The 27,512-nt window shown below is 39.1% G+C and overlaps 1 protein-coding gene across 9 annotated transcripts in view; it reads right to left on the minus strand.

Moving 5' to 3' along the window:
- The window catches only part of PPHLN1 (periphilin 1), a 140,739-nt gene that overhangs the window by 80,266 nt on the left and 32,961 nt on the right, over positions 1-27,512 (minus strand). For 7 of the 9 annotated variants that reach the window (XM_073328025.1, XM_073328022.1, XM_073328023.1 and 4 more), the window contains exons 5-6: positions 26,413-26,474; positions 25,565-25,606 (exon numbers count right to left, since the gene is read on the minus strand). In XM_073328025.1, coding sequence (XP_073184126.1) covers positions 25,565-25,606; positions 26,413-26,474 — 104 coding nt within the window. The remainder of the gene's footprint in view (positions 1-25,564; positions 25,607-26,412; positions 26,475-27,512) is intronic. The other 2 variants (XM_073328028.1, XM_073328026.1) reach the window with 1 other exon arrangement.

Below are 27,512 nucleotides of genomic sequence, written 5' to 3' on the forward strand. Positions count from 1 at the left end.
CATGAAGATCAGCGGAGAACCAATGTTTTGTTTTAGCACAGCATAGTAATAACCCATCTTCCACTGTGGGAGAAAAGAAAGAGAGCCCTCTAGCGTACAGTTACTGTAGGATGCTAGAGGTATACATTTGTGATTAATTAGGGCTTGTCTATGTTAGATTTTGTTTTGGTCTGTTTGTTTTTGTTTTTTGCACCGCTGCAACTACACTGATATTGCTGCACTGGTGCAAACCCATAATATAGACATGTTAGCCAGAAGTAAAATGTGACTTGCCCTAGTGTGGCTTATTAAATGCAAGTTGCTTCTAACAACGTCAGCATTGGTGCAAAAAACCCAAAGCAGGCAAACCTTGAGGTCTACTGCTGCAAAACTGTCCGAAAAAAATCACACTTCAGTACAAGATACAGAAGCATTTACATAAAACAGCATAAAACTAGCCATTCTTTCAACTGATTGCTCAAAGAACTTGTATTTCAAATATCATAGCAGACAGAACAAATATCAAGGAAATAAAATGTATCTGTATTTGAAGTATTTTAATAAGAAACAAAAGTCAGGGTCAATCAAAGTGGTTCTATCATCTCTAGTTTCCTTCAAACACTGAGGCAATAGTCAGGCAAAGACGCGCCTTAAAAGTTAAGTAACTCCTTTACTGCTGACAAACTACGCAAGTGTATCACTAGCAGTTTGTAATACAGTATCCATTCCAGGTAGATAAAATTACAGAAAAACATAATTTCTAGACGTATCTTTAGTTTTTAGCATGAACGTAGCAGAGAATTGTGTTTAAACAAACTTAAGGGTCTGACAAATGCAGCAACATTTAGAGCTGTAATCTCATTCCATTGTGCCCAAGCAGCAATGCTGATTTCCACATTGCATGCTGTATGGCAATATTTGTATTAAAGCTAATCTTTAATTTTCCCTCTTAAACTTCTTGTGTTTTATTGGATGTCAGACTTCTAATGTTGCTGCGTTAAGTAATTGTTATTTCTGGTGGCTTAATTTAAAAAGAAATACATTTGAAAAAAGAAGAGCTGTGTACATGAGAACAATTAAATACATAATAACCACCATTATTAATATTACCATAGCACTTAGGAACCCTAGTCATGATCACCATGTAGATGCCTGAATGTATGTGAACTTAATAATTACACATATTAGTTAAGTGATAAATACTTGGGAATTATTGTCTATTTTACCAATTTTTAACAAGCATAGTATTTGAAAAACTTTAACAGCTCCAGATACAATCTAGCATGAAATCTCTCATTTCTATAGTTCCAAGTTCTGCATAATTTACCTGAGTTTTCCGTAAAGGAGCTGTTAGGATTCAGAATAATATGAAGCAATTATTTATAATGACATGCATATAAGAAATATGAAGAAAACAGCTGCTAAGTCACATTCTGAGATTTAAACTGGGTGTTTAAAATTTCTATAGTGTACAAACACAGACTTTTGATTTTTCTTAAACAAAACACAAGCTTTCAGACAGACTGGTACACCACGTTTCTGCCCAAAGCACATTTTTATGAGCAAGTTATCAAACCCCTGTGAACAGAGGACTTTATTATGGAAATGTTTACAGAACCCCAAATATTGCACACCTGTAATAAACACACTAATATTCATTCAAGCATTTACAAAATACTTTCTAAACAAACCTTCATTAGATCAGAGAACAAAAAATGATGGGGGGAAAAAAATCAATGACAGCAAGAGTGTGATGGATCAAAACCGAAACATTTTGAATTTAATTTTTATTCGTGCTTTTATCATTCTTCATTTACATTGTTCATCTAGCCTTACTGAACTATAATAATACAAGCAACTAAATAAAAGACAACTTCTGAACCATACAACAATAACTTCACACTTCTGATCACATTATTAATGCAACTGAATTTGTTAAACTGAACAGAACTACTCAAGTTTTTATTTATTTATTTCCAAACATATATTTCTTCCCCAATGTGAATACACTGGAATACGCCTGCAGCTCAGCAATTAAGACACCATTTCAGCAAAGCATATCCTTGATATTTCAGCATGTGCTTAAATGGTCTGCCGAATAGGGATGGATTTAATCATCAATTCTCTGCTGAATTGGGAATTTAATGCAGGACTAAAATCCCTTTAACGATTGAATTTAATCTCCACATTTACACAAATAACTTCAGAGTACATAGAATTAATTTTCTATGTAATATTTTAAGACCATGTATTGACATTTTCACACACACACACACACAGAAAGGAAGGGTGGTAGGTAGCATCAGGGGAGGTCTTCAAGTGCCAATAGCGCCGAGCCACTGGGCTTTCACACAGAGCCCCATACGTTGCACATCTAGACCCACCACCACCGCCATACACCCTTTCCTTAAATCATCCACTCCATATCTCCAATCACACCATTCTTCTCCACCATGCCTGCTCATGCCCTCACTCCTGATGTTGGTTCACCCAGCGCATCGTGCAGCAGCTTTGTTGGGAACTAAGGGGCTGTAAGCGGCCTTCTAGATAGGTTAAGGAGGTGAAAGGAGATGTGGAAGTGAGAAATCAGTTTGGAAGGGAGTAGAGAGCTCAGCTATGACAAACCACCAAATCACCTGAATACCTAGAAACAAAGCTGCATGTTAATGGTCCAGTATAAGGGTGAAGATCTGTGTGGTGGAAGGCAGATAACAGAGGCCGACGAGGAACTGGTGAGTGGAATATAGAGGGGCTGCTGTATCATATAAATGCTTTTTTCTTTGCTAGTTAAGGGTTTCATTGGTGAGTTACACAGCCTAACAACCTTAACTCAAAGTTAAAGACATGAACAAGTATGTGTGATAGATCACAAACTTCCTTTTCCATCCTGAACAAATAAATACAGGGATGTGACTATACAAATGTTTATTGCTTTACTAGGCCTCACTATACCGTCCAACTTTCACACAAATGTGACACAAGCCATCAATATGTGTAACAAGTGACCAAAATGTGGAGTACTTCTTGGTTTTTTGTATGTCATGTCAGAATGGACAGCGTTTTTTTTTAACTGCAACACCTGTTTTAAAAAGATATTTTTGCAGTGTATGAATTAAAATCAATGGGGTTTTATTTATTTTTTTAATAAAGAAAACAGGGGTACTCAAGGTAAGATTACAAGGCTTTCCTCAATATTAAGGCTATAACATTCACATAAATATAAGTAGCCAAGAGTGTCAGAGGTGAGATTTATAACTCAGTCTCCTGGTTCCTGGCCATGAGCACTTTCTCCAAGATTAAGAGGTTTTCTGATGGGAAGATGGGTCTCTCATCCATAGAACATTGCCTGAATTAGCAGTGAAGCATAACACGGAGCTTGACTCAGATGAAATGCAAAACATCCCATAAAATCCATTACACCTCATAAGCCTGAGCCTCCCAATACACATAGTAATCATTCTCTAGTTTAAACACCCACACAAAAAGTTCAAGAATCAAGAACACCTCCTCCTCCAACATTCTGCAAGTCTGAGAAAAATGAAATCAGAACATAAAGGAGAGGGATCCAGATATGTTAGTATTTCTCCCAGAACTCAGTAAATCTTCCTGTTAACGAAGTGTGCAGATCAATATGTATACTGAAGTAAATCACCACTGCAGTTTACTTATTATAATCCTTTGTTTTTTCCTAAGAGCTTAATCAATTCCATACTGATTTATCTTCTACTATACTGTACACAATATTATACTATTCTAGGAAGAAATAAAATGCATCTGGACCCAGTGACCTTTATTTGAACTCTCAACATATTACAAACAATGATAGACTTTTCATATCAATTGGCCCCGCATCGTTTTACAGCTAAGCAACTTTTTACAGTATTTAAATTAGGGATGCTTAGCTCAGTGTTAGCTCAAATAAAATTCATGTAATAGATCCTGTTAGTTTAATCTTACCAATATCTTTAGAGTTGTTTCCCTAATTCACATGAAGAGGGCTGCAAACAAGTAATTTGATCATGGGCCATAGAGATAAGTCTTACTGAGATAAGAGTTTCTCTGTGTAATCAGTATGCACTGCTCTGGTGGCCTGCACATGAGTAAATTCCACTTTAATTCTAATTTCCATGTTGTACAAGCCATTGTACACTGTGCAGGTAACTGTATCAAGCCCAAAATTTGCCATTGTGTATACCAAAACCTAGTAGAAAGTCTGCCAGACCTGCTAGTATTTTTCTGACGCCATCACAATTTGAAGGGAATACGGATGACTAGGAAAACATGAGGAGGATTTGGAAATCCTTTTTCTAGGACTGTATAACTGGATCAAGTACACACTTAACACTCAGTTGGAAACCATGTTATTCCTGTTTGTACTTAGCAGTAGTAAAGACATCCTCTCCCTTTTCTAGGCTCTGTCAGTGAGGTAGCTTGGTAGCTATCCCACCAGCTAGAAACAGCAAAGTGAGGAGGAGTCAGATGGCAAATCATAAAGGGATGTTGTAACTCAAAAGTTCATGTTTTCTGTCTCCATCTGCTGACAGAAGAATCTACTGACTTATCTCTATGGCCCATAATCAAATTACTTGTTTGCAGCCCTCTACATGGTCTTAAAATATTACATAGAAAATGTGGGGTGGTATAGAAGAACAACAAATAAGAAATACACAGCCCAGATATAGGGTTGCCAGGTGTCCAGTTTTTGACGGGAACGCCTAGTCAAAAAGGGATCCTGGTGGCTCCAGTTGACACTACTGACCAGACTGTTAGAAGTCCAGTCACCAGTGAAGCAATGGCCCAGGGCTAAGGCAGGCTCCCCGCCTGCCCTAGCTCCATGCAGCTCCCAGAAGCGGCCGCCAGGTCCTTGCGGCCCCTAGGCACATGGGCAGCCAGGGAGGCTCTTTGCGCTGCCTGCGCCCTGAATGCTGGCTCCAGGGCTCCCACTGGCTGGTAACTGTGACCAATGGGAGCTGCATGGGTGGTGCCTGTGGGCACCAAGGCCATGTGCAGAGCTTCCCTGGCCCTCCATGCACCTAGGCCGCAGGGACCGGGGGGCCACTTCCTGGGGGCCGCAGTAAGCACTGCCAGGACCCCACACCTTCTCCCGGACCCCAACCCCCTGCCCCAGCCTGGAGCCCCCTCCTGCACCTCAAACCCTTCATCCCCAGCCCCACCCAGAGCCTGCACCCCAAGCCGTAGTCCTTACCCGCCCCTGCACCCCAACCCCCTACCCCAGCCCGGAGCACTCTCCTGCACCCTGAACCCCTCATTTCTGGCCCCACCCAGAGCCCACACCCCCAGCCCAGAGCCCATATCCTCCCACACCCCAACCCCCTGCCCCAGCCTGGAGCCCTCTCCCACAACCCAAACCCCTCATCCCTGGCCCCACCCCAGAGCCCACACCCCCAGCCGGAGTCCTCACCCCCTTCCTACACCCCTGCCACAGCCCGGTGAAAGTGAGTGAGGTGGGAGAGAGAGAGTGACAGAGGGAGGGGCAATGGAACGAGCAGGGCCTCAGAAGGGGTGGGGCATGGGCGGGGCCTAAGGGTAGGGACAAGGCAGGGATGCTCAGTTTTGTGCCATTAGAAAGCTGGCAACCCTACCTGAGGGTTTGATTTTCTAAATGGCAGAAGCCCAGGGCTTTGTGAAATTGTATACCTAATTTACACCCACACACTCGTGATAACTAAGCAAACAAATTAGGTGCACAATTGCATTCACATTTGTATATAGCTCTGGGCTTCTGCTCTTTTTGAAAATTAGGCTTGATAAGTCCTCAGCAGTGGGGGGGAAACCTGGAGAGGTGTGAATGCAATTGTGCACCTAATTTGTTTGCTTAGTTATCATGCGTGTAAATTAGGTATACAATTGCATATATATATATATATATATATATATATATATATATATATATATATATATATATATACATATATATATACACACACACACACACACACATACATACATACACACACACACAGGCAGACATATATAAAAATAAAAACCCTCTCCAGGTTTTCTGAGGACTTACAAAGCCTAATTTTCAAAACACACACACGGGACGGGGGGGAAAGGGGGGCGGCATTTCTGATCTTCATTGAAATGCCAGTTGATAATCCGGTTGGCACAGGGTCGGAAGGGGGTTGTGGTGCAGGAGGGGGTGTGGAAGGGGGCTTGGGAAGGGTGCAAGGTGCCCTAGGCGGAGACACAGCAGGCAGCTCTGTGCACTGCCCTCCACCCCGCGCACTAGCTCTGCGGCTCCCATTTGCTGGAAACTGCAGCCAATGGGAGCTGCGGGGGCGACACCTGCAGGTGGAGGCAGCTGGGACAGGTAACCGCTTGCGGAGAGCTGCCCAAGGTGAGCACCCCCCAGATCCGACACCCCAATACTCCTCCTAACCCATTGCCCTGAGTCCCCTTCAACACCCAAATTTCCTCCCAGAACCCGGGCCCTACACCTCCTCCCGCACCCAAACTCCCTCTCTCTTAGTTAACCGGCATTTTTCACTTGCCGGCACCCCCCATTCTCCAACATGCAGGATAAAACAGCTTTTACTGTATCATGTTCACAAGAGCAAATCAAAATTAATTTCCAACAATTCCAGTAATTTCAGAATCCCAGAATGAGATTCAACTATTGAAGTTCATTAATGCCAAGCCATTTAGAATTTCTAGTACTTTGGTATTCTACAGCACTGATTTTCCATCACAACAGGGTAGGTTTGCTCTAAGCACAGCTGAAAAGCCATATTCTGACATCTTGACTACATTACTACCTGTGAGTAGTTGAGATCAGTTATACTGTTTGTAGAGTAAGGTACTACTCAATACAAGAATGACAGAACTGAATACTAAAAAAATTCAAAGTGAAGGCAATTTCAAGTTTCTGATCCTTATATATAGAGTCCACAGAATATTGTAGTTTTAAATTAACATACATAAGGCAACAAATTTTGCCTCCAGCCTATTGCCCATAGTGATAACATGCTAGAAAAATAGTTTTTTCTTCTCTCTTCTCCAGAGAGCTTAGTCAGCAGATCAGACTGCTCTAAACCTGATGCAGAGTGCGAGGGAGAAAGCACATCTGGTGAGGGACTCCCAGTTCTTACTCCTGACTCACCCAATGCCCCAAAGCCAGACTTGAAAGAATCTAGAGGAAGTTGCTTTATGATACCATTTTTTCAAGTTATTTTACAAGTCATTACAAGTTACAAATTGTTTTATTTTTATCAGGTGGGGAGGGGAAAGGGAGCCAATGTATATATAGGAATCTAGCACCATGAACAGAGAGCAAGCTTTAGTGGACAGCAGAACACCATAAGATATGAAGTGTGCAAGTGAAAGTAACCCTCAGGAAATTACGTTTTTGAGTAACTGATTTGGGAAACGGCAAGAGATTGGGAAGAAAAGAAGTGTCCTCTCAAGCCATCCACCATGTACTGCCGTATTTCTATACACAGTGAGTTTTTACAGCTGAGCTTTCTACAGTTCTCCTGAAAAGAATAGTGTTGAAAAGGAAATGCTGACAGACCATTAATTACACAGTCACTGCTTGCCATGTTATTAAAATTCAATCAATCTAATCAATGTAAATGTTATTCTTACAAGAATATATACTAACCAGCTGAAAGACAGAAGAAGAGAAAGAACTTAACAGAATGTGTTGATTTACCCACCTCAGCTCCTGTGGCTGACTTATCTAATTTGGTCAATAAAAAGGTTCAAAGGCAAATGTTAAATTACAGAATGTGCTTGTAAGACAAATTATTTTGACAGACTCAAATCTTGCCATTATAGTTAGTTTTATCTCTTTCCTTATTTCCTAATGGACTTTTTATAAATTTAAAAAAAAAACACTTTCATTTCATATACTTTTTGGCACCCAGCAGTCCGATGTTATACAGGACCACACCGGGCTGAAGTGGGACAGTTGGTCCAAAAATAAAGGGGAAGCAGGATATGAAGCGGGAACTGGTATAGCGCTCTCAGGCACACCTTCAAAAGGCCTGCTGGGGCCCACCAGAATACCGACATGACCCCTGCTGGGAGGTTGAGGTGGACGGAAGCAGCTGACGGCGCTTGTAACCTCTCCCATCTCTCTTATAGGAATTCTGTCTTAGAGGCAAAGCCAAGAAGCATGGCAGCTGCTGAGGCCTGAAGTGCTTCCTTAAAGTGGATGGAGCATAGAGGTCCAAGGACCTGATAGTAGCCTTTGAATCCTTCAGGCTGTGTAGTCTGGTATCCATGTGCTCTGAAAATAGTAAGGAGCCTTCAAAAGGGAGGCCCTGGATAGACAGAGAGCTCCAAGGGTTGCAGTCAAGAGCATCATTTATGATGACAGCGAAGGCCATTGTCCTGGCCACCGCATCTGCTGCCTCCAGTGCCACCTGGAGAGAGGCTCTGGCAACATTCTTTCCCTCTTCTAAGAGGGCTGAGAATTCCTGCCTTAAGTCTTGGGCCATGGGGTCCTTAAATTTGGATAAGAAATCCCACAAACTGTAGTCGTAACTCCCCAGTAAGGCTTGCTGGTTTGAGATACGTAATTGTAGACCATGTGTTGAATAAACTTTCCTCCCAAACAGATCAAGTTTCTTTGTGTCCTTCTGTCTGGGGGTAGCGCTCAACTGGCCCTGTCTGTCTCTTTCATTAGCACCAATACGAGGGATCCCAGAGTGGGGGCTGAGAGTACAGATACTCAGACCCACTGACTGGGCACATAATATATATTCTCTACCCTCTTCGAAGAGGAGGGCAGAGAAGATAGGGTCTCCCACAGGGCTCTGACTGGACCCATTACTGCCTCATTAATGGGTAAGGCCACTTTTGATGGAGCTGCTGCAGCCAGAACGTCAATGAGGCTGTGAGATGATTCCTTGAACTCTTCAGTATGAAACCCCACGTTAGCTGCTATCCGCTTCAGAAGCTCTTGATGAGCCCTAAAGCCATCTTGAGGAAGTGAGCTGCTCAGCCCCAAGATGGCTTCGTCTGGGGAGGAGGAGGAAGAGGCCTGTACTGGAGGAGGGACTTCTTCCTCTTCTCCAGCTTCAATAACCTCAATTGGGGTTATGTCCTGTAAATTGGTACTGAGGTTGTTACCGGACTCGGGGTCCACTGTCAAACTTGGAGGAGTGGGAACCCACCTCTTGGAAGCAACCAACCATGAATGGTGGGAGATTCCAGAATTGTCACTGCATAAGCCACTGTCCTCCTGGCTAGGTATCATTGGGGAGGACTTGCACCAAGGTCTGGCGACATGTAGGATGGATACCTGTGGCCCTTAGGTTGACCATAGGGCTCCACATCAGACTCAGATGAAGAATCCTCCCTACGCAACCACTGGGGCAGCAGTACCTCTCACTACCTCTGATCAGTGCCAACGGTCTGGTAAACGGTGGTGGTCTTGGGATGACCTCGCAGAGGATAGATGAGTCAGCTTGCCTCTGAGTGGGCCTGGTGCCAGCAAGAAGCTTGAAGCATCACGCTCTCTCCTGCTCGAGGAAGACAAAGTAGTCAGCTGACCTAACATGGTCAGTGGGACCAGGGGCAACAATAAGTTTCTGGTGACTATGAAGTCCTCCATAGGTGAAGACACTGCAATGCCACTGGCACTACAATGACTTCCTGGCGTCAGCAGAGGGTCCCACACCGGAATCAATGGTCTCAGTATGTCGACAGTATCGCCATCAGACTGGGGGTGGAGAAGTGGCCCAACACGGGTGGCACTCCACTGCCTTCCCTTTGCATGTCTTTCTTCGACACCAGCAATCACCCCCTGTTGGTGTGCTGCTTTTTGTGCTTCTTCCTCAGCATCAGGAATGGAGAGCGGTGCTAGCATGCACACAGTGTTGGAGGAGTGCTTCACACTGAGGCTGAAGTGCTCAGTGCTGAATCTGGGTGGCTTGGATTAGGATAGCCTTAAGTCTGATTGCTCTGTCCTCCTTTGTGCAAGGATTAAAGTCCTGACAAATTTAGCAGAGGTCTTTCACATAAGATTCTCTTAGACGCTTCAGACAACTGGAGGGTGGGTTGCTCACAAACATAACCTTACCACAGGAGGCACAAGGTTTGAAACCCAGAGACTGGAGCATGCCCAGCCCCAGGAGCGAAGGAGCCCCTTAACAATAAGTAGGGGGAGTATTAACTACCTACAAAAAAGGATTTACAATATATAATATACACTAAAACTATACTATAGACTACACTATGAACAGAGAGAAACCACTGATAATTGCCTTACCGAATGTCATAAATATAAAGGGAAGGGTAAACCCCTTTGAAATCCCTCCTGGCCAGGGGAAAGCTCCTCTCACCTGTAAAGGGTTAAGAAGCTAAAGGTAACCTCGCTGGCACCTGACCAAAATGACCAATGAGGAGACAAGATACTTTCAAAAGCTGGGAGGAGGGAGAGAAACAAAGGGTCTGTGTCTGTCTGTAGTCGTCTTGGCCGGGGACAGAACAGGAATGGAGTCTTAGAACTTTTAGTAAGTAATCTAGCTAGGTATGTGTTAGATTATGATTTCTTTAAATGGCTGAGAAAAGAATTGTGCTGAATAGAATAACTATTTCTGTCTGTGTATCTTTTTTGTAACTTAAGGTTTTGCCTAGAGGGGTTCTCTATGTTTTTGAATCTAATTACCCTGTAAGATATCTACCATCCTGATTTTACAGGGGGGATTTCTTTATTTCTATTTACTTCTATTTTTTATTAAAAGTCTTCTTGTAAAACACTGAATGCTTTTTCATTGTTCTCAGATCCAAGGGTTTGGGTCTGTGGTCACCTATGAAAATTGGTGAGGCCTTTTTATCCAACATTTCCCAGTAAAGAGGGGGTGCAAGTGTTGGGAGGATTGTTCATTGTTCTTAAGATCCAAGGGTCTGGGTCTGTAGTCACCTAGGCAAATTGGTGAGGCTTTTTACCAAACCTTGTCCAGGAAGTGGGGTGCAAGGTTTTGGGAAGTATTTTGGGGGGAAGGACGCGTCCAAACAGCTCTTCCCCAGTAACCAGTATTAGTTTGGTGGTGGTAGCGGCCAGTCCAAGGATAACGGGGGTAATATTTTGTACCTTGGGGAAGTTTTGACCTAAGCTGGTAAAGATAAGCTTAGGAGGTTTTTCATGCAGGTCCCCACATCTGTACCCTAGAGTTCAGAGTGGGGGAGGAACCGTGACACCGAAGCAAGAGGAGACATTCACAGCAACCATCACGGGTGGTAAGAAGGAACTGAGACAGTGCGGGGCCGGCAGCGCACCTTATACCAAAGGGTGCTAGAGAGACAGCCCAACAGACACAACTGAGGGAAAAATCTCTGGTAACAGTGCATGTGGCGTGTGCACACCTAATGTGGAATGGACATGAACAAGTCCTCGAAGAATAAGTCTCACAATGCCCACTTGAACTTGGGGATCAGGAAATATCATGAATAGAACCCCTTTCCCTGATGCTGCAGTTCCCGAAACACGTAGAGTCTGGATCTGTTGAAGGAGCAGACACTTGTGAGAGGGGTCCCAGAAAAGGGGGACAAAAAAGGGGAACTGGATGGCTGTTTCAGGATGCACCCCTGTATTCACACCCTCTACACTAATGTAATAATCTTTGTACAAAATATACCTTGTGAGGTATCATTTGAAGATTAATATTAAATTTTAATATAAATATAGACATTAAAATTAATAACTCACTGGTCAATAATATCATGATGACTTGCTTATAGTAAAATTATACATAAAATTATAAACAAAAGCTGAAATCATGACCGAAGAGTGTTTACCAGACAAGTCTGGGGAAGGGTAAATTAGTTTCTCAAAGACAAAGGACAAGCTGATGCCTCTAGCCAAGTGTCCAAGTTGATGGGCAACCACCTATCAAGTAGGTATTCATTGGCAAGGAAGAGGGGGCAGGAACAAACGGAACTACATCTTACCTAACAGCAGCATGAAACCTCTTTCACCGTGAGACTCCAAAATTCCAGCCTCACAGCAGGAATGAACTTTATCTAAGGATAACCCTCAGGAAAACGCATTTCAAAGGCGTACTGGACTATAATATGAAGGGTCCCAATTTATCTCTCCCTAGCCAACTCTTTTTAACCTAAGATGACAAAAGAAGCAGCTGTTAGACTTTGGGAGCAGATCCTGGCCTGAGAATTTGGTCAGCAATGTTACTGGGAACATGTGATAAAGGACTTCACCGTGAACCAAGTCTAGTTTGTTGCGTTTTAGCACCGGAAAGCATTTTATCTTTATTTCTCTTCTAACCATTTCTAACTATAATACCTTATAGTTATACTCACTTAAAACCTCTCTCCTTGTAGTTAAATAAACTTGTCTTTAATCACTCTTTAATCAAAACTAATTCAATGTCATGAATTGTGTGGGTGACTCCATTTAAGGGTAGCAAACTGTTGTGTATTGGTCCTCTTGTAGGGGCAATGGACTTAATATATCTGAACTGTCCAGAAGAGGGCTAGACAGTGTGGAACACACATTTTGGAGGAAAATCCAGGAGTGTGAGTGTTTTGGGGTCACCCTGCAAGTGGTAACCAATTATTGTGGAAGCTGGAGTGTAACGCATGTGTGCCTGGCAGGCTGTGGCTATATACAGCTGTTCAGGGTGTTATCTGCATGGAGGAAGGCTGTTTGTGTTGCTCTGATCTTGCCTTTGTACCAGAGAGCAGATAGACGGCCCTGCTCCATCTTGGGCACTTGAAGAGCCATGAGGAAGAATCCATCTGAGTCCTGGAATGGCTCTGATTAGTCGTATGAGTTCTTTTCCTAAGAGGACCAAAGGAAGGGGAACAGTCACTTTTTCTCAAAGAAGAGTCTGAAACCAGCTCTGACAACTGATGAGAAGGCCCCAGGCCTGAATCTGTCCTAATGGCTTCTTCCAGGAGATGTGGTTTCAAATGCAGATCCCAAGCAACCTGTTTCCTTTTCTTAAAGGAATGACAGTTTGAGCATTTGTCCTTAATTGCCCCTCTCCGTAGACACAACAAAAAAAAAAACGAACGCAGGGGTCATTACTCAGAATAGCTACCCTGCAAGAAGGGCAGTGGTTGAAACCTGGTGAGGACATAGTATCAGGTAATACTAATAAACTGCAACTATTAAGCTAATTAAATAACTACAAGGGTATTATTGCTAACTAAACTATTTACAAAGTCCACAAAAATCTCTTTGTTGCATAAACTGTGAGGAAAATGCAGCCCAGAAAGCTCTGACTCACACCATGGGTGGTGAGAAGAAACTGAGGGGGTACAGAATGCTACCATCCTGATACAGCCATGGGAGGGGCCAGAGGGTTCAAGTGCTACCCTGATAGGTACTGCTAAGCAAATTTCTCCAGCTTCAGTGTGCTGGGCGCCTGCACACCTGAGTGGAATACATGTCTGCAACCACTCAAAGAAGAACTAGAACTAGTTCAATTCCCAGCAAGGCTGTATTCAACCATTCACTCTTTTAAAGTAGATGAATTGAATTCCATGCAGTATTTTCTACAGAGTTATTTTGAATGAGGTCCTGTCTCTTCTGTATGTATTTTAAAGATCCTATAGTATATTTCCTTAAAGTGTTGTTTCCTCCAGTGTCCTTGGTCAAAATGTTTCCTCAACATTGTCATTCGATGTGTTCAGTGCTATTTGGTTGCTACCTTGCCACCCCAGTTTGCTGCATTTCAGTGATATTCTCTCTGTGTGCACGTGCATGTACATATACCTCCCTAAATATATAGTTTTTAAGTGCTCTGGGTTCCTCAGGATGAATAGTGTTACATAAATGTAAAATATGATTGCTTTCTGATAAGTGAAGAGTTCTTTTCCTATTTGATTTGGTCTATACTTCTAATGCAACTTGAAATTAAATATATTTTGTGTGGTATTCAATGTTGTCTGTCTGTGAGAAATGATGCTATATCATGCTGCATAACTAGCACAGGAAGTACATTGCTCAACAAGATAGAAGATTATAATGATTATCAGCTACATAGTCAGAAACTAAGAGTTAGGACAGAAACCAAATCTTTAAAGCACATACCTGTGCAATGAGTGAATTTAGGAGTAGCTTCATTTTTAAAATTTCCTAGCTCGTTTCAGTTTGATAAGATTTTCATCACCACTATAAAATATGTAAACATCTTCTGTGATTTTAGGCTATTTACATTGCACTGGACACAGTATTTGCTTGAACACATTTGTTGGCAGAAAGTGGTTAACATAGTTTATCCAGCTAGGGTAGACAGGACCTAACTATTATAAAATAATCTTTACAAATCCTGTCAGGGTCTGAGTGCCTTTAACTCCTAATGACATGTGGGGAGGGGTCATGGAAATAGAGCATTCAAGAAAGGTTTTATACAACTAATTTAACAAAATAACACTGCCAATAAGATTTGAGAGAGACCAAAACAGTTCTTAAAAGTGATTTTAACATTTGCACAAAGCCCATACCTTAATAAAATGTACAAAATTTATGTTGTGACTAAAGTATGTACATTCACAGGTAATGACAGACTTCCTTTAAAGAAAGCTCTGTCTAGAAGTAAATACAGTGAATGAGTTTCTCCACAACCTTAGCCCACAGACCAGCCACTGTTGACTTCTACACCCCCATTAATGCAATCCTAGGCCTTACTTGGGCATTAACTGTGCCAAATTTAATCAAAAATTACATGGTGGTTCTCTAATGTAATAAACCAACAAAACTCATTTTGATTTACTATCCCCTTCCCTTGCCTCCCAAAAATATCTGCAGATTGCTTTTAAAGTTAGTTGAACACCTCAGGAAAGAAGCTTGTAACAGCAAGCTGATGACTAAAGTACAACAATGTTAATAGCACAGCTATACATTGTGGATGCAATATGCAGTTGCACTTTAACAAAAAACATCTGCTATCCTCTCACGTACACTAAAATTATCAAACCCTATCTGCAACAAAAAGGAACCTACTGGTTACCACAGCAGATATACACAGGAGCTGAAAATAGGGGTGCTAGGGGTGCCACAGCAACCCCTGGCTTGAAATGGTTTCGATCATATACAGAGTTTACAGTTCGGTTCAATTCCTCAATTTAAAAAAAAAAAAACCACACTGGAGAGGCAAATCTGCCTCCTTAGAAAACTGAAAGTGTAATTATAACTTCTTAAGAACTACTAATTCATCATGGAGCTTTTGGTCACCCATGTAAGTATAGCAGTGCTGTGAGCTAGGATTGACACACTTTTTTATAGTGTTAAAACAAAGAACACTGCCTGGGATAGTATTAGATAAGCAGCTTATAAGTAACTTCCATTACTTATGCAAATAAACTCCCATGAGACAACTCACCCTCATGTGATGACCACTACTGTTCCTCTCCAATTCCTACTGACTGGACATTGAGACAGTTTAAAATTATCTGCCAAATTCAGCAACAGTCATCTGGTCTTCAACACTGCAGCAAGGGGACTTTTGCTGCCTGCCTTGTATATAACTGTTTTCCCCACAGGTTCACTCAGAAGTTTCCCCAATATAATCAGGCTCCAACTCATGGGAGTTCCTCTTGTAAAACTTCCTGCCATTATTTCCTGCAGGAGTACTAACTTGCTGGGGTCAGACCATATGCCTCCAGACTACACTAACAGCTAAGAAACTGGGCCCAGATGAGTTTGCTTTTTTTAAAAAACTCTTTGAAATAGAATATTAGTTGTGGTGTTACATTGTATAGTATATAAATTATTTTCAAGGATAGCACTTGAAAGTGTACTAAAAGACAATAAAGAATGTTCTTGAAGTTGTATATATTATGTATGTATAATTCCAGTAAAAAACCACAAAACAAAAATCTGAAAAGAGCATTTAAACATAGAGAGTAATTATAAATTGTTCAAAATAGTGATTGATTTACTTAAGATATCAAGCGGACATATGGAAAAATATATGTAGCAATAAATTAATTTCATACTCATAAAATTAGCAATTTTTAAAAATATATAAAAGTTCATGTTCTCTTTTCTATGCAGATATGAGATAATACATAAATTGTGGTTGCATAAGAAAAAATATGTGCATACAAACATTTATTGGGGCCACCAGCTATCGCTCATTAAAACTTGACATTACCTTGGATAAAAATCAAGTTTACATATCAGTTACAATAACTGAGTGTTGCCGAGGAGGGAAGATTTCTATTTTCATTTGTAACAGAAGAATTGGTTTCTCTCTTCCTTAATCTTCCTCCTTTTGAATGGTACATTGTCTTGCTATTCAGATGGTTTACCATTAGCAGGACCTCCATGTGTGACAGGAAACAATTTTGGTTTAGATGGATTTACCAGAATATATTTTAATGGACAGCCAAAATGTTTTTAAAAAGTCACAATTTACTACCTTTATCTTTATACATAAAGGATTTTTTATAAATTGTATTGCATTCATAATTTTATACAACAGAAATTCTGTCAAATTACAATTAGCACAAAATTATATTACTCCAATCTTTCAGTGATTCACTACACAAAGAAATCCCTGACAATACTGCAGATGTGTGCTGAGGGAAAAAGTGGTCAAGATACAATAATTAATATGACACTGACTCATCACTTACTTGTAATTATGCTTTTCTGAAGATACCAGCCTGCCGAATTTTTTACTCCTGGGTCTTAGCTCCTAACTGCAAAACTAACTGATATGCACATTCAGAACTCTCCTAACTCTTACATATTTTTGACTTTTGAGGGCACAGGCAGCAAGAGATGACACAAGCCAGATTCCCTACTCATGGCTGTTCCACTCAGCCCCCTACTTGTTATAAACATTGTCATCTGCACCTTCCATGCAATTCCTTCAATTGTGGAACCAACAAAGTTCCCCAAAAGGAAAAGCCAATTCAAGATGATCAACTTAGAACAAAAATATGGCTTGGAGGAAGGAGGTGCAAGAGGAATCTCCAAACTCTGAGAGGAAGCATTTGGATGAATGAGAATTCTGCAAGATCTCCTCAGAGAAGCAGAAGTAATTATATGTTCTCTAAAGAGAACATGTTTGCAGGATTTTTGCTCCAGGTAAGAAAAAAGTTCAAGGGCTGTCCCAAAAGAAAATGAAAATAAAGCTGCAATGAGAAGCAACAACAAGTCAATCCATGCCAGGTGAAAACAAAGTTTTTAGGAGGAAGGGTGGGAGATTTTGACTTCGCTTACCTTAAAAAAATTATGGAGCATAGAGTATCCAAAATGGAATGCCTTTGGTGATAAGTCCAAGCAATATGTTTTGTAAAGGTGTGGAAATGGGATTTGCAGATGTCTGCTATGGAAATATTCCTGAGACAAAGTGGGGCTTGCCTCACCATGAATCAACGAAGTCTTGTCATAGCCTTCTAGTTTCAGGCCAGCCAGGACACATCAAAGTGAAATGCAATCACACATCCATTTTGACACCATCTTCTTAACAACAACAATACCTAATGAACTGGTGTCAACAGGAACAAAAAAGTTGGGTGGATTTTCTATGGACTTTAGTTTGCTCCAAATAAAACTCCAAGGAGTTTTAAAATTAAGCATATGGGAAATGACCTCACCAGGATAATGTAATTAGTTTATCTCGCCTTATACTTTCTGACCCTGTCCATAAGGGTTTAAGATTCCTAAATAATTCTTCCCTGGAAGACGCACTACATTTTAAAGCTACTCTATTCAAAAGACCTAAAGAGCCACATCTGTGGCTGAAGTTTTGAGTTCCAAAACCTACCCCAGCTAAGGACACATGGGCCAAAATGGCTTACAACACTGGGGGAAAGAGTTTAAAGAAAAGTAGCTTTTGATCAAGTAGAAAACAAATTTTTAATCCTGGGCCTTTCAAATTCTCAAACTAAAAATCTCACCCTAGTTTAAGTATCCCACACAAACAAGCCAATCTCTCAAAAATGTTTGTTTTGAGTAAGGGAGGGGGTCCTGAAAAGAAACCCAATAATGCAAGTTCAGACTCAGGCTTAACTATGGAGTCACTACCTATGTCTTTGCAGCACACAGTGCAATGTAATTTAAGGGGTAAACTATGACCTAAATCTTTTTCAAGTTTATACTGAAAGTCTATCAGTACTTATTCGTGCCCCAATCCTGCAAACACTTAATTCACATGATTAACTTTATAACTTGACTTCAAAAGGGATACTGACTATGTAAAATTAAGCACATGCATAAGCCTTTGCAGGATTGGAGACTTAAATAAGAAATTCAGTTAGATTTCAATCTTTGGAGAAGAAATAGTATGATATTTCATTTTATCATATTAAAAACTAAATCTCCCAAGAAAAGAAATCAGAGATATGTCACCTAGATCATTCCCAACAAAATATGTCTCGTGAACTAAAGAGAGAACTTTATACTTTTCAGACAAGGACTTGTCTTTATACACACCTAATGCATCTAGCAGAGTGGTATTATACAAGGAAACTAAAATTTTAAATATAAGCTTATACACTATTATTCTTAATTGTTCTCACTGCATGAATAATAGAAAGGTTTCTTTTTCCACATTTTTATCAAGGAAACTTTTTTGAGGGGAAAATGTAAAAACGACTTTTCAAGTTCACGAGTAAGTTTGTCGCTTTATTTTTTTCTGGCCTGATGCATACGGCTGGAACTACACTTTTCAATATCTGTCAAAGATATATTATTTTCTTTGGGCAAATGACTTATTGATATTATATATGTATATTTTTTTTTTAAGAAAGCGGTTCTTGTGCGGTGTCCCTTAAGACCTGCCAAAAAACGGCAACAGAACACAGCAGACCTATGCACATTTTAGTACCATTCTATAAATCCCCCTGGCTAAGTTTCTCCCCTATAATACGACGATCAGTTTATACTGGAAGGAAAATCAAAATCCAAAACTTGAAGACTCTGCAACATTACATTTTGTGTTTTAAATTAATATGAAAAAACAAATAAATTAAAAAAATAATTGATGCACACAAATTCATTTTAAAAAACTGGAGCTGAAAATGCTGAAAGTCAAATAAATGCAATATTACTCTCTTGTTATATTAGATTTTAACAGACAGGGGTACATTATATAAAGTATGTTAGTTTAGCTACAAGACTTCATTTAAAGTCAGTGGGAGCCCACAGCTAAATCTGTAAACTGTAACACTTTAAAATTACCCCATTTAGTTAAATGCTGGTAGTACAGTAATTGTGTAGATAAAGATGACTATGGCCTATGAAGTGTCTGGAAATAGCTCAAATATTATCCTGGATATTAAGAATGTTTTATTGAGAGAAAAACTTCACGGGATCTTTACCTTTCTTCTGGACAGCTGTCTGACTCTCTCACCAGGGGCTTCTTTTTAATACATCACCCTCCTCCAAAGAGCAACTTTTATTAATGCAATATAATTAGATCACTCCTTTGGTACTTCATGTTATTATATATAGCACAAGCATGTGATGTGTCATTAAACAGAATATTAGACTGCGTTTATAGCAGTTAGCACAAGAGTCTGGTAGCCAGGATTTCTGGATTCCTATTCCAAGCTCTGGCACTGATTTGCTCTGTAATCTTGGGCAAATCCTTTACCCTCTCTGTCACAATTTATCCAAATGTAAAATGGGGATAATGACACTTTATTATCCACAGAGACTTGGAAGCTTAATGTGTGTAAAGCCATATAAGATATTCAGAGGAAAGATAGAATTTCTGTGTAGCATTTAACAAACAGAATAATGAATATAAATATAGGACTGATTGGAGAACTTCCGTTGCTTTCAGACTATTCACTACTTCATTCAAAATGAAGTTTTAGCGTTTTCCCAATTAATAATTTTTGTTTTGCCTTCAATACACACATCTTTTTATTTCCCATTACCAAAATTTCCTTTGTACTTCCGAGAAATTGGTGGATTTGTTTACATGCACAAAAATACATGACTGCTAAGAACTGAACTGAGACCACTTGTTCATTTCACACACACCACCAAAAAGCCACCAGATAGCAATGACTTTCCTAAACAGTACCTAACAGATTAGCTGCATTCAACCCAGCAACCTAGAGAGGAAATGATCTAAAACTTTTACTCTAATAATACTTTTTAGAAGTCTAAAGACTTTCTAGAGTGTATAGTGAGTCAAAAGATAATTCACATAGTATATTATCCACGGATATGACATACCATATAAAAATAGTAAATATCTGATATTCTAATTGTATCAATTATATGTAAAATTAATTTAAATACCTTTTATATCTGTACATTTGACAATCTGCAATTTCTCTTTGTAGGCTATAAAAAGATGGAATACCACATTTTGTCAAGTACTATCACATGAGACTTTCATGTGTGTGATTTCTAATGCACTGAATTCAGTTTGGCTACAAATAAGAATGAAGTAATGCTTTGCAAATCCTCAAGAATTAAAATCCAGTGTGGCTAATCTGAACAACAGCCAAGAAAATTTAAGTATTTCACATGGAAATAATTTCTCCAACTACATAATTACAAACTAGCTCCCCTGGCCCCCCTTACCCCCCTCTCTCTCACACTCACTTATACCTTTGGAGAACTTCAACACACATGACCACTATTTCCCTACCCCTTCCAGAAATCTTAAGTTTCATGAAACAGAATCCAATTGAATGTGCTTTGAATAAAGTGAGTTTGGTATACTATTCAATACTGAATACAATATATCTTTAGATCTTTATACAAAAGACCACTCATCATTGAGCTATTCCCTCCCTTCCATGTCAATTTTTTAAATTTCACTTCTCTGCACATCATCAGGGGCCAGACATATATAAAAACCAGAAATCAGGTGTGAAGTTAATTCTCTGTTGACAAAACACATGCAATTGTACATGTGTTGAATCTGTTCATGAGTTAGTTAAACCAAATCAAAGGTACAATCTATAAATTTTATATAAAGCTCTGGAACAAATTCAACATGTGATTTGAGTTATCCCATGCTCGCATCAGTTCTGAAAGTTTTATATTTATATTAATTTATGTAACAACAGTAATTTATATTAACAACAGGAGATGAAAAAAGAAAAGGAGGACTTGTGGCACCTTAGAGACAAACAAATTTATTTGAGCATAAGCTTTCATGAGCACAGGAGATGAGGAGTGCTGGGGACAATTCTGAGTTCTATTCCCACCATTTCCTTTGAATACATTTAATTTTACATGGAAAATTTAACAAATGTGAATAATTAAGTATTGGATCAATGAGATATTCTCATAGTGCACAAAGATGCAACTGGTAACTTTACAAAATATGTAAAAGACAAGATCTTTTCACTAACAAAATATTCTTCTCCAAACCAAGATTTTTTCAACTCAAAATCAATATAATTGTAAAGCCAGTGACATGATATGCATCATTGCTTCTGAAGTGACTTTTTAAGTCCAAATTTTATGAGGTTCTCATTTGTGAAAGCAGGTATAGTGAGTGGTAAGCAAAACTAGTTTTGTTTGTTTTTTAATGAAAAATGGCTTCTTGGATTGTACATTATATTTTCAAGAAAAATTTCCATGACATTCAATTTTTTCTGATTTTCCAACAAAACAAGGAAACTAATTTGGGTTTTTGGTTTGAACAGAATGGTATCAACATGAATATTTTTCAGTTTGGGGTTTTTTTCTCCCACCCTTTCTTTCTTTCTTAATCCCCAAAAGAGAGAAAGTAGAGAAAACCCTCCCCCCCACACAAAAGAAAACAAAAAAAGTTTGTTTTTGATTCCATTTGATTTGAAACTACACAATTTTTTTTGTCAGAAATAGATTTGCAAAAAGAAAATCAAAGAAATCTGTGAAACACTTTGATCAAAATGAAAAATTTTCATTTCACTCCAAGTTTTTCACAATAAATAATTTCCAGTCTTTATGCAGCCCTAATGATTAATTATTTACAGATTTGGAAAAGAGCTAATGAGAGCTCTGGGAAGGAAACAAATGACAATAAAGAAAGGATACATGTATTAAGTCTTTTCTGTGAATTTGAAAATTGGTGTAATTGTCAAAGAAGTCAGCTGTCCGTCCCTCATAATTTTGAGCAAATCAAGACTGAATAAAATGAAAATCTAGTACTGACCAGAATTACATATTTCTTGTAAAGTTAAATTTGTTCTTTGAACTGCCACATTACTACAATTTAAAATTTTGCCTTTAACATTACATTTAGAATTGACTCCACTTTCCCCAGAAACACTACCGTGAAAATCAGCAAACTGCTCTCCACAATATATTCTGACCTGAATAGCTACTCTGGTGATAGAGACATAACAACAATCAGGAAACCCTAGCAACCAGGAAAATGGCATTACCCATCCAAAAGAAACTGAGTATCATGACTGCTGCTCCATCCATTCATCTAGTGCTGCCTACTCAGTTTTTAAAACAAACGGAAAAGATTCTTGAGTGTTTTATATTAATCTCATTTCCATTTAGGAAAAATATCTTTAGTAGGTATAATAAATTAAAAAATCTTATTAAATATACAAAAAGTGCTGAATATCTTTATGTTATACTTTATCATGTTTCACATAGTTACAGTGGCTTCTATTTCACTTTAACTACTTTTCATAGAATCGTAGGACTAGAAGGGACCTTGAGAGTCTTCTGTTCCCAGTCCCCTGCACTCAAGGCAGGACTAAGTATTATTTAGACCATCCCTGAGGGTTGTTGGTCTAACCTGCTTTTATTTCATTTGTTAAAGTTAATCAACTTTATATATCTTTTATATAACTCAAAGAAGACAACTCTAGTGCATCTTCCTACATACTTGTACAGTCAATGTTTTCTACAATGTAATCCTCCACAATGTCTTTATGCTCTAGATATATTTTTAGAACAGGAAAGGAAATAAAAGGAAGATACATTTTAAATACTTTTCATTTTGATTTTCCCTGTTGAATGACGCTACAAAGTTCATTACTGAATGAGATGCAAAAAGTTACTAATACTTTAAAGGCTTGGAAAAGATGTTACTGTGTGTAGCAGGATGATCACAATATTTCACGTACAACTTTTCAAAATTTCCCTATATTCCTCTCCACAAACATATCTTAGTGTGTACAAAAACAGTCAAACTTCTGATCAGTAGGAGTTCTGTCAATGTATAAAATGCATTTCCCCCTAATAAACTGAACATCACTATATGAAGTGCTACACTAGGGCAATTAAATCCCCCAAACATTTATCAAAATAAATGGAACTATTAAACAAAAAAAACAGACAATCCCGAGTTCACATTTTGCCCTACATCTTTTAACATAAAAGAGAGGAAATATTAAAAAACATAGAAAGCAAACACTTCCTTTAGTAGATCTTTCTCACCACTGGGTGCCACTCTTGCTCTGTATAAAACAAGATGCCTAACATTAAGTCAATCTCTTTTTGCAGCTTTAAACAATTAGAGTTCTTTTAAAATAGCAGAGAAAGTAAAGACAGTGAAGTGCCAACAAAATATTTCATAATCAGTTTTCTAAGCAATGCCTTACTATCTTCAGCGAAGACTTTCCAAAGCCTTCTTCCTGGTGCTACTACTAGTGAAGTTGCAGTAGGGACAGCAATGGTAGGAAATTTTAGGGGAAAAAATTGAATGTAGTGCAGAAAAAAATTTTATGATGTAATTAATCAGACAATGTCTAAGTCTTAATATTCAAAGAAATACACATCTATCTTATGTACTTAGATGGTATTATAATGGAGGACATATAAGCACCTCACAATCTTTTAAAATGTATTTATCCTCACAACACCCCTCAGATATACGGAAGTACTATTATCCCCTTTTTACAGAGGGGGATTGGAGTCACATAGTCTCAGTGCCTTGTCCAAGGTCCACAGAAAGTCCGTGGCAGAGAAGGGAACTAACCCTAGGTCTCCTGAGTCCCAGGCTAACACCACTGCACTGCTACTGGACTAACCTTCCTTCCATTATTATTTAATTCTTTTAAAATGTTCATTTTAACTGTACTGATGGTCTCAAAAACTTGTCACTTGTGTTATTGTTTGTTACAGTGTAACAAGCAAACATCTCAATGGGTGCCTGTTACTTTCCACATACATTTTACTAGCTTCTACTTCTCATACTCCAGTCTATTAGAATAAAAATATTTACTGCACTTCTCTATGAGCTAAGCTGTTATCAAAACACATGAAAGACAAATTGAATCTATTTCCCCATGTTAAGTATCCTCACACCTTCTTGTCAACTGTCTAAATGGGCCATCTTGATTATCACTACAAAAGTTTTTTTCTCCTGCTGATAATAGCTCATTTTAATTAATTAGCCTCTTACTCCACCTTTTCATGTTGTGTTTGTGTGTGTGTGTGTATATATCTCTCTTCTTACTATATGTTCCATTCTATGCATCCCATGAAGTGGGCTGTAGCCCACAAAAGCTTATAATCAAATAAATTTGTTCGTCTCTAAGGTGCCACAAGTACTCCTGTTCTTTTTGCAAATACAGACTAACATGGCTGCTACTCTGAAACCTGTCATTGTGAATATTAGCATTTAACATCTGTCAAGAGAGTCTTATTCCTAGTAAGTGTTAGAATGAAGCATTTGAAAAACTGAAGAAGAAGATTCTTTTCAAAGACACTTCTCAGACGTAAGTCAGTCAGACTACAGACCAAGAAGTTTGTACAATAGGAACATTTCTCCCTGTTTCTGTGTCCCAAGCACACATGCACATATTCATGCAGTAACCTGATTGTGATAAATGAAGGGGGTGGGGGGGGGTAGTTCCCTTTTATGGACATCCAGCCAACCAGTTAGCTATAAAAATCCCTCTTGGTGGCTGTTCTCTGCTTGCTTTTCCTACAAAGGATTAAAAAGTCTCCTTGGTTAGGTAACAGAAAGGGAGTGGGCATCTGACCTAAAGATCCAATGGGAGGGCTAGACTTTTTAAAATTGGGGAAAAAACTTTCCCTTTGTCTGGTTGTTGTTGTTCTCCGGAGAACGGAGACACAGAGCAGCAATGCTGTAAGCAGCTTTAAAACCAGGTATGAAAAAGCATCAATTCATACCTCAACCCTACTTATCGGAAACCCCAAATATGTAAGTGATCAGGGAATGTCTAGGAAGATGCGATTAGGGTTATTTATTTTATTTCTTATTGGCTTGTGGAGTCCTCCGTGCTAACCCCAGATGCTTTTGTTTTGGCTTGTAGCCTTTAAGCTGAACCTCAAGAGAGCTATCTTGAAGCTTCATTTTTGTAATTGTTTCTTTTAAGATCTAGCAAAAAGCCTAAGTTCCAAAGTATTTCCTTTCTTTTTGGGTTTAATAAAATTTACCTTTTTTAAGAATAGGATTGGATTTTTGTGTCCCTAATTGGTTTGTGTATATGTTGTTAAATTAGCTGGTGGCAACAGCTGATTTCCTTTGTTTTTCTTTCTCAGTTCTTCCCCGGAGGGGGCGGTGAAAGGGCTTGAGGGTACCCCACAGGAAGGGATTCCCAAGTGTGCCTTTCTGGCTTCAAAGGGATTTTGCATTTGCGTGGTGGCAGCATCCACTCATCCAAGGTCAGAGAGAAACTGTAACCTTGGGAGTTTAATACAATCCTGAAGTGGTCAGTATTAATTTTTAGAACCCTTGCGGGCCCCTACCTTCTGCAGTCGAAGTTCCAGAGTGGGGAATCAGCCTTGACACTTATGAATTCAAAAGAGACGGGAGGTCAGAACATATATGTGATTGGGAGCAAATTCTTCTGACCCGATCAACACAAGAGAAACTCAAAAGGAATTTGAAATATAATTCGGACATAAAACTCTAACAGTTTAAGTCAGCTGAATTGATAATGCTCATTTAACTTTTGTATAGTCTGCTGTAGCATTTAGATGCAACTTTTATAATAACACGTCTACATAAACACACACATCCCTAATTACACAAACTGCTTTTATTTTATATATAAATATAAATATAAATTTTTATATATATATAAAAATTGTGTAAAGCTTTTATTTTCATTTTATTATGTAAAGCTTTATATGTATGTATAAAAATAAAAGGTATATATATAAATCTAAAGAACAAGGAATGGGACAATAAACTGGGGAAGAATCTTCTCACACTGTTTTAGCAAATGAAAAGACAGGAAACATGGACAGTTAGAGGGGTAGAGATCTTAACAAGGCAATTGATGGAACATTCAGATTTGAAGTTGAGATACAAACAAACCCCAAAAGTTTACTGCTTGCAATAGATTGGCAGCTCAAGCAGCATAGCTTGCTATTCCTACAGTGAAGATCTGCAGAGAATTGCATGAGGGAGAATTTATGCAATACTGCCCAAATTAAGAAGCAATTATTATTCTTTACTATCTTTAGACTAATGTTTCCTAGCTATTTCTTGGGAAATGTCCCAGTTCAGTGTGACTCTATTGAGTATACATCTTTAAAAAAGTTGGCACTGAATGCAAAAAGGGATTCATTTTATAAAATTACATTAATACCTGTACTCGGGCTGTCGACTTATGGAATAGTCTTCCTTTGGCCATCTGTATCCTGGGTCCTCCTACAACATATGAAGAAGAGTTGGTTATATGAAGTTTAACATACTGGGTCAGACCAAAGGTCCATCTAGCCCAGTATCCTGGCTTCTTACAGTCGCCAGTGTCAGGTGCCCCAGAGGGAATGAACAGAATAGGAAATCATCAAGTGATCCATCCTCTGTCGCTCACTCCCAGCTTCTGGCAAACAGAGGCTAGGGACACCATTCCTGCCCATCCTGGCTCATAGCCATTAATGGACCTATCCTCCAGGAACTTATCTAGTTCTTTTTTTGAACCCTATTATGGTCTTGGCCTTCACAACATCCTCTGGCAAGAAGTTCCACAGGTTCACTGTGCATTGTGTGAAGACTTCCTTTTGTTTGTTTTAAATCTGCTGCCTATTAATTTCATTGGGTGACCCCTGGTTCTTGTGTTATGAGAAGTAGCAAACAACACTTCCTTATCTACTTTCTCTATACAAGTCATGATTTTATAGACCTCAATCATTTCCCCTTAGCCGTCTCTTTTCCTAGCTGAAAAGTCCCAGTCTTATCATACAGAAGCCTCTCCTCATACGGAAGCCATTCCATACCCCTAATAATTTTTGTTGCCTTTTTTTGAACCTTTGCCAATTCCAATATATCTTTTTTGAGATAGGGCGACCACATCTGCACACAGTATTCAAGATATGGGCATACTACGGATTTATATAGAGGCAACATGATATTTTCTGTCCTATTATCTATCTACCTCAATTATTCCCAGCATTCTGTTCACTTTTTTGAATGCCGCTGCACATTGAGTGGATGTTTCCAGAGAACTATCCACAATGACTCCAAGATCTCTTTCTTGAGTAGTAACAGCTAATTTAGACCCCATCATTTTATATGTATAGTTGAGATTATGCTTTCCAATATGCATTACTTTGCATTTATCAACATTAAATTTCATCTGCCATTTTGTTGCCCAGTCACCCAATTTTGAGAGATCCTTTTGTAGCTCTTTGCAGTCTGCCTGGGTCTTAATGTTGGATCATATTAAAGAAGTTCTGTATTAAAATC

This window comes from Lepidochelys kempii, chromosome 1, assembly GCF_965140265.1.
Source record: "Lepidochelys kempii isolate rLepKem1 chromosome 1, rLepKem1.hap2, whole genome shotgun sequence".
Classification (NCBI taxonomy): domain Eukaryota; kingdom Metazoa; phylum Chordata; order Testudines; family Cheloniidae; genus Lepidochelys; species Lepidochelys kempii.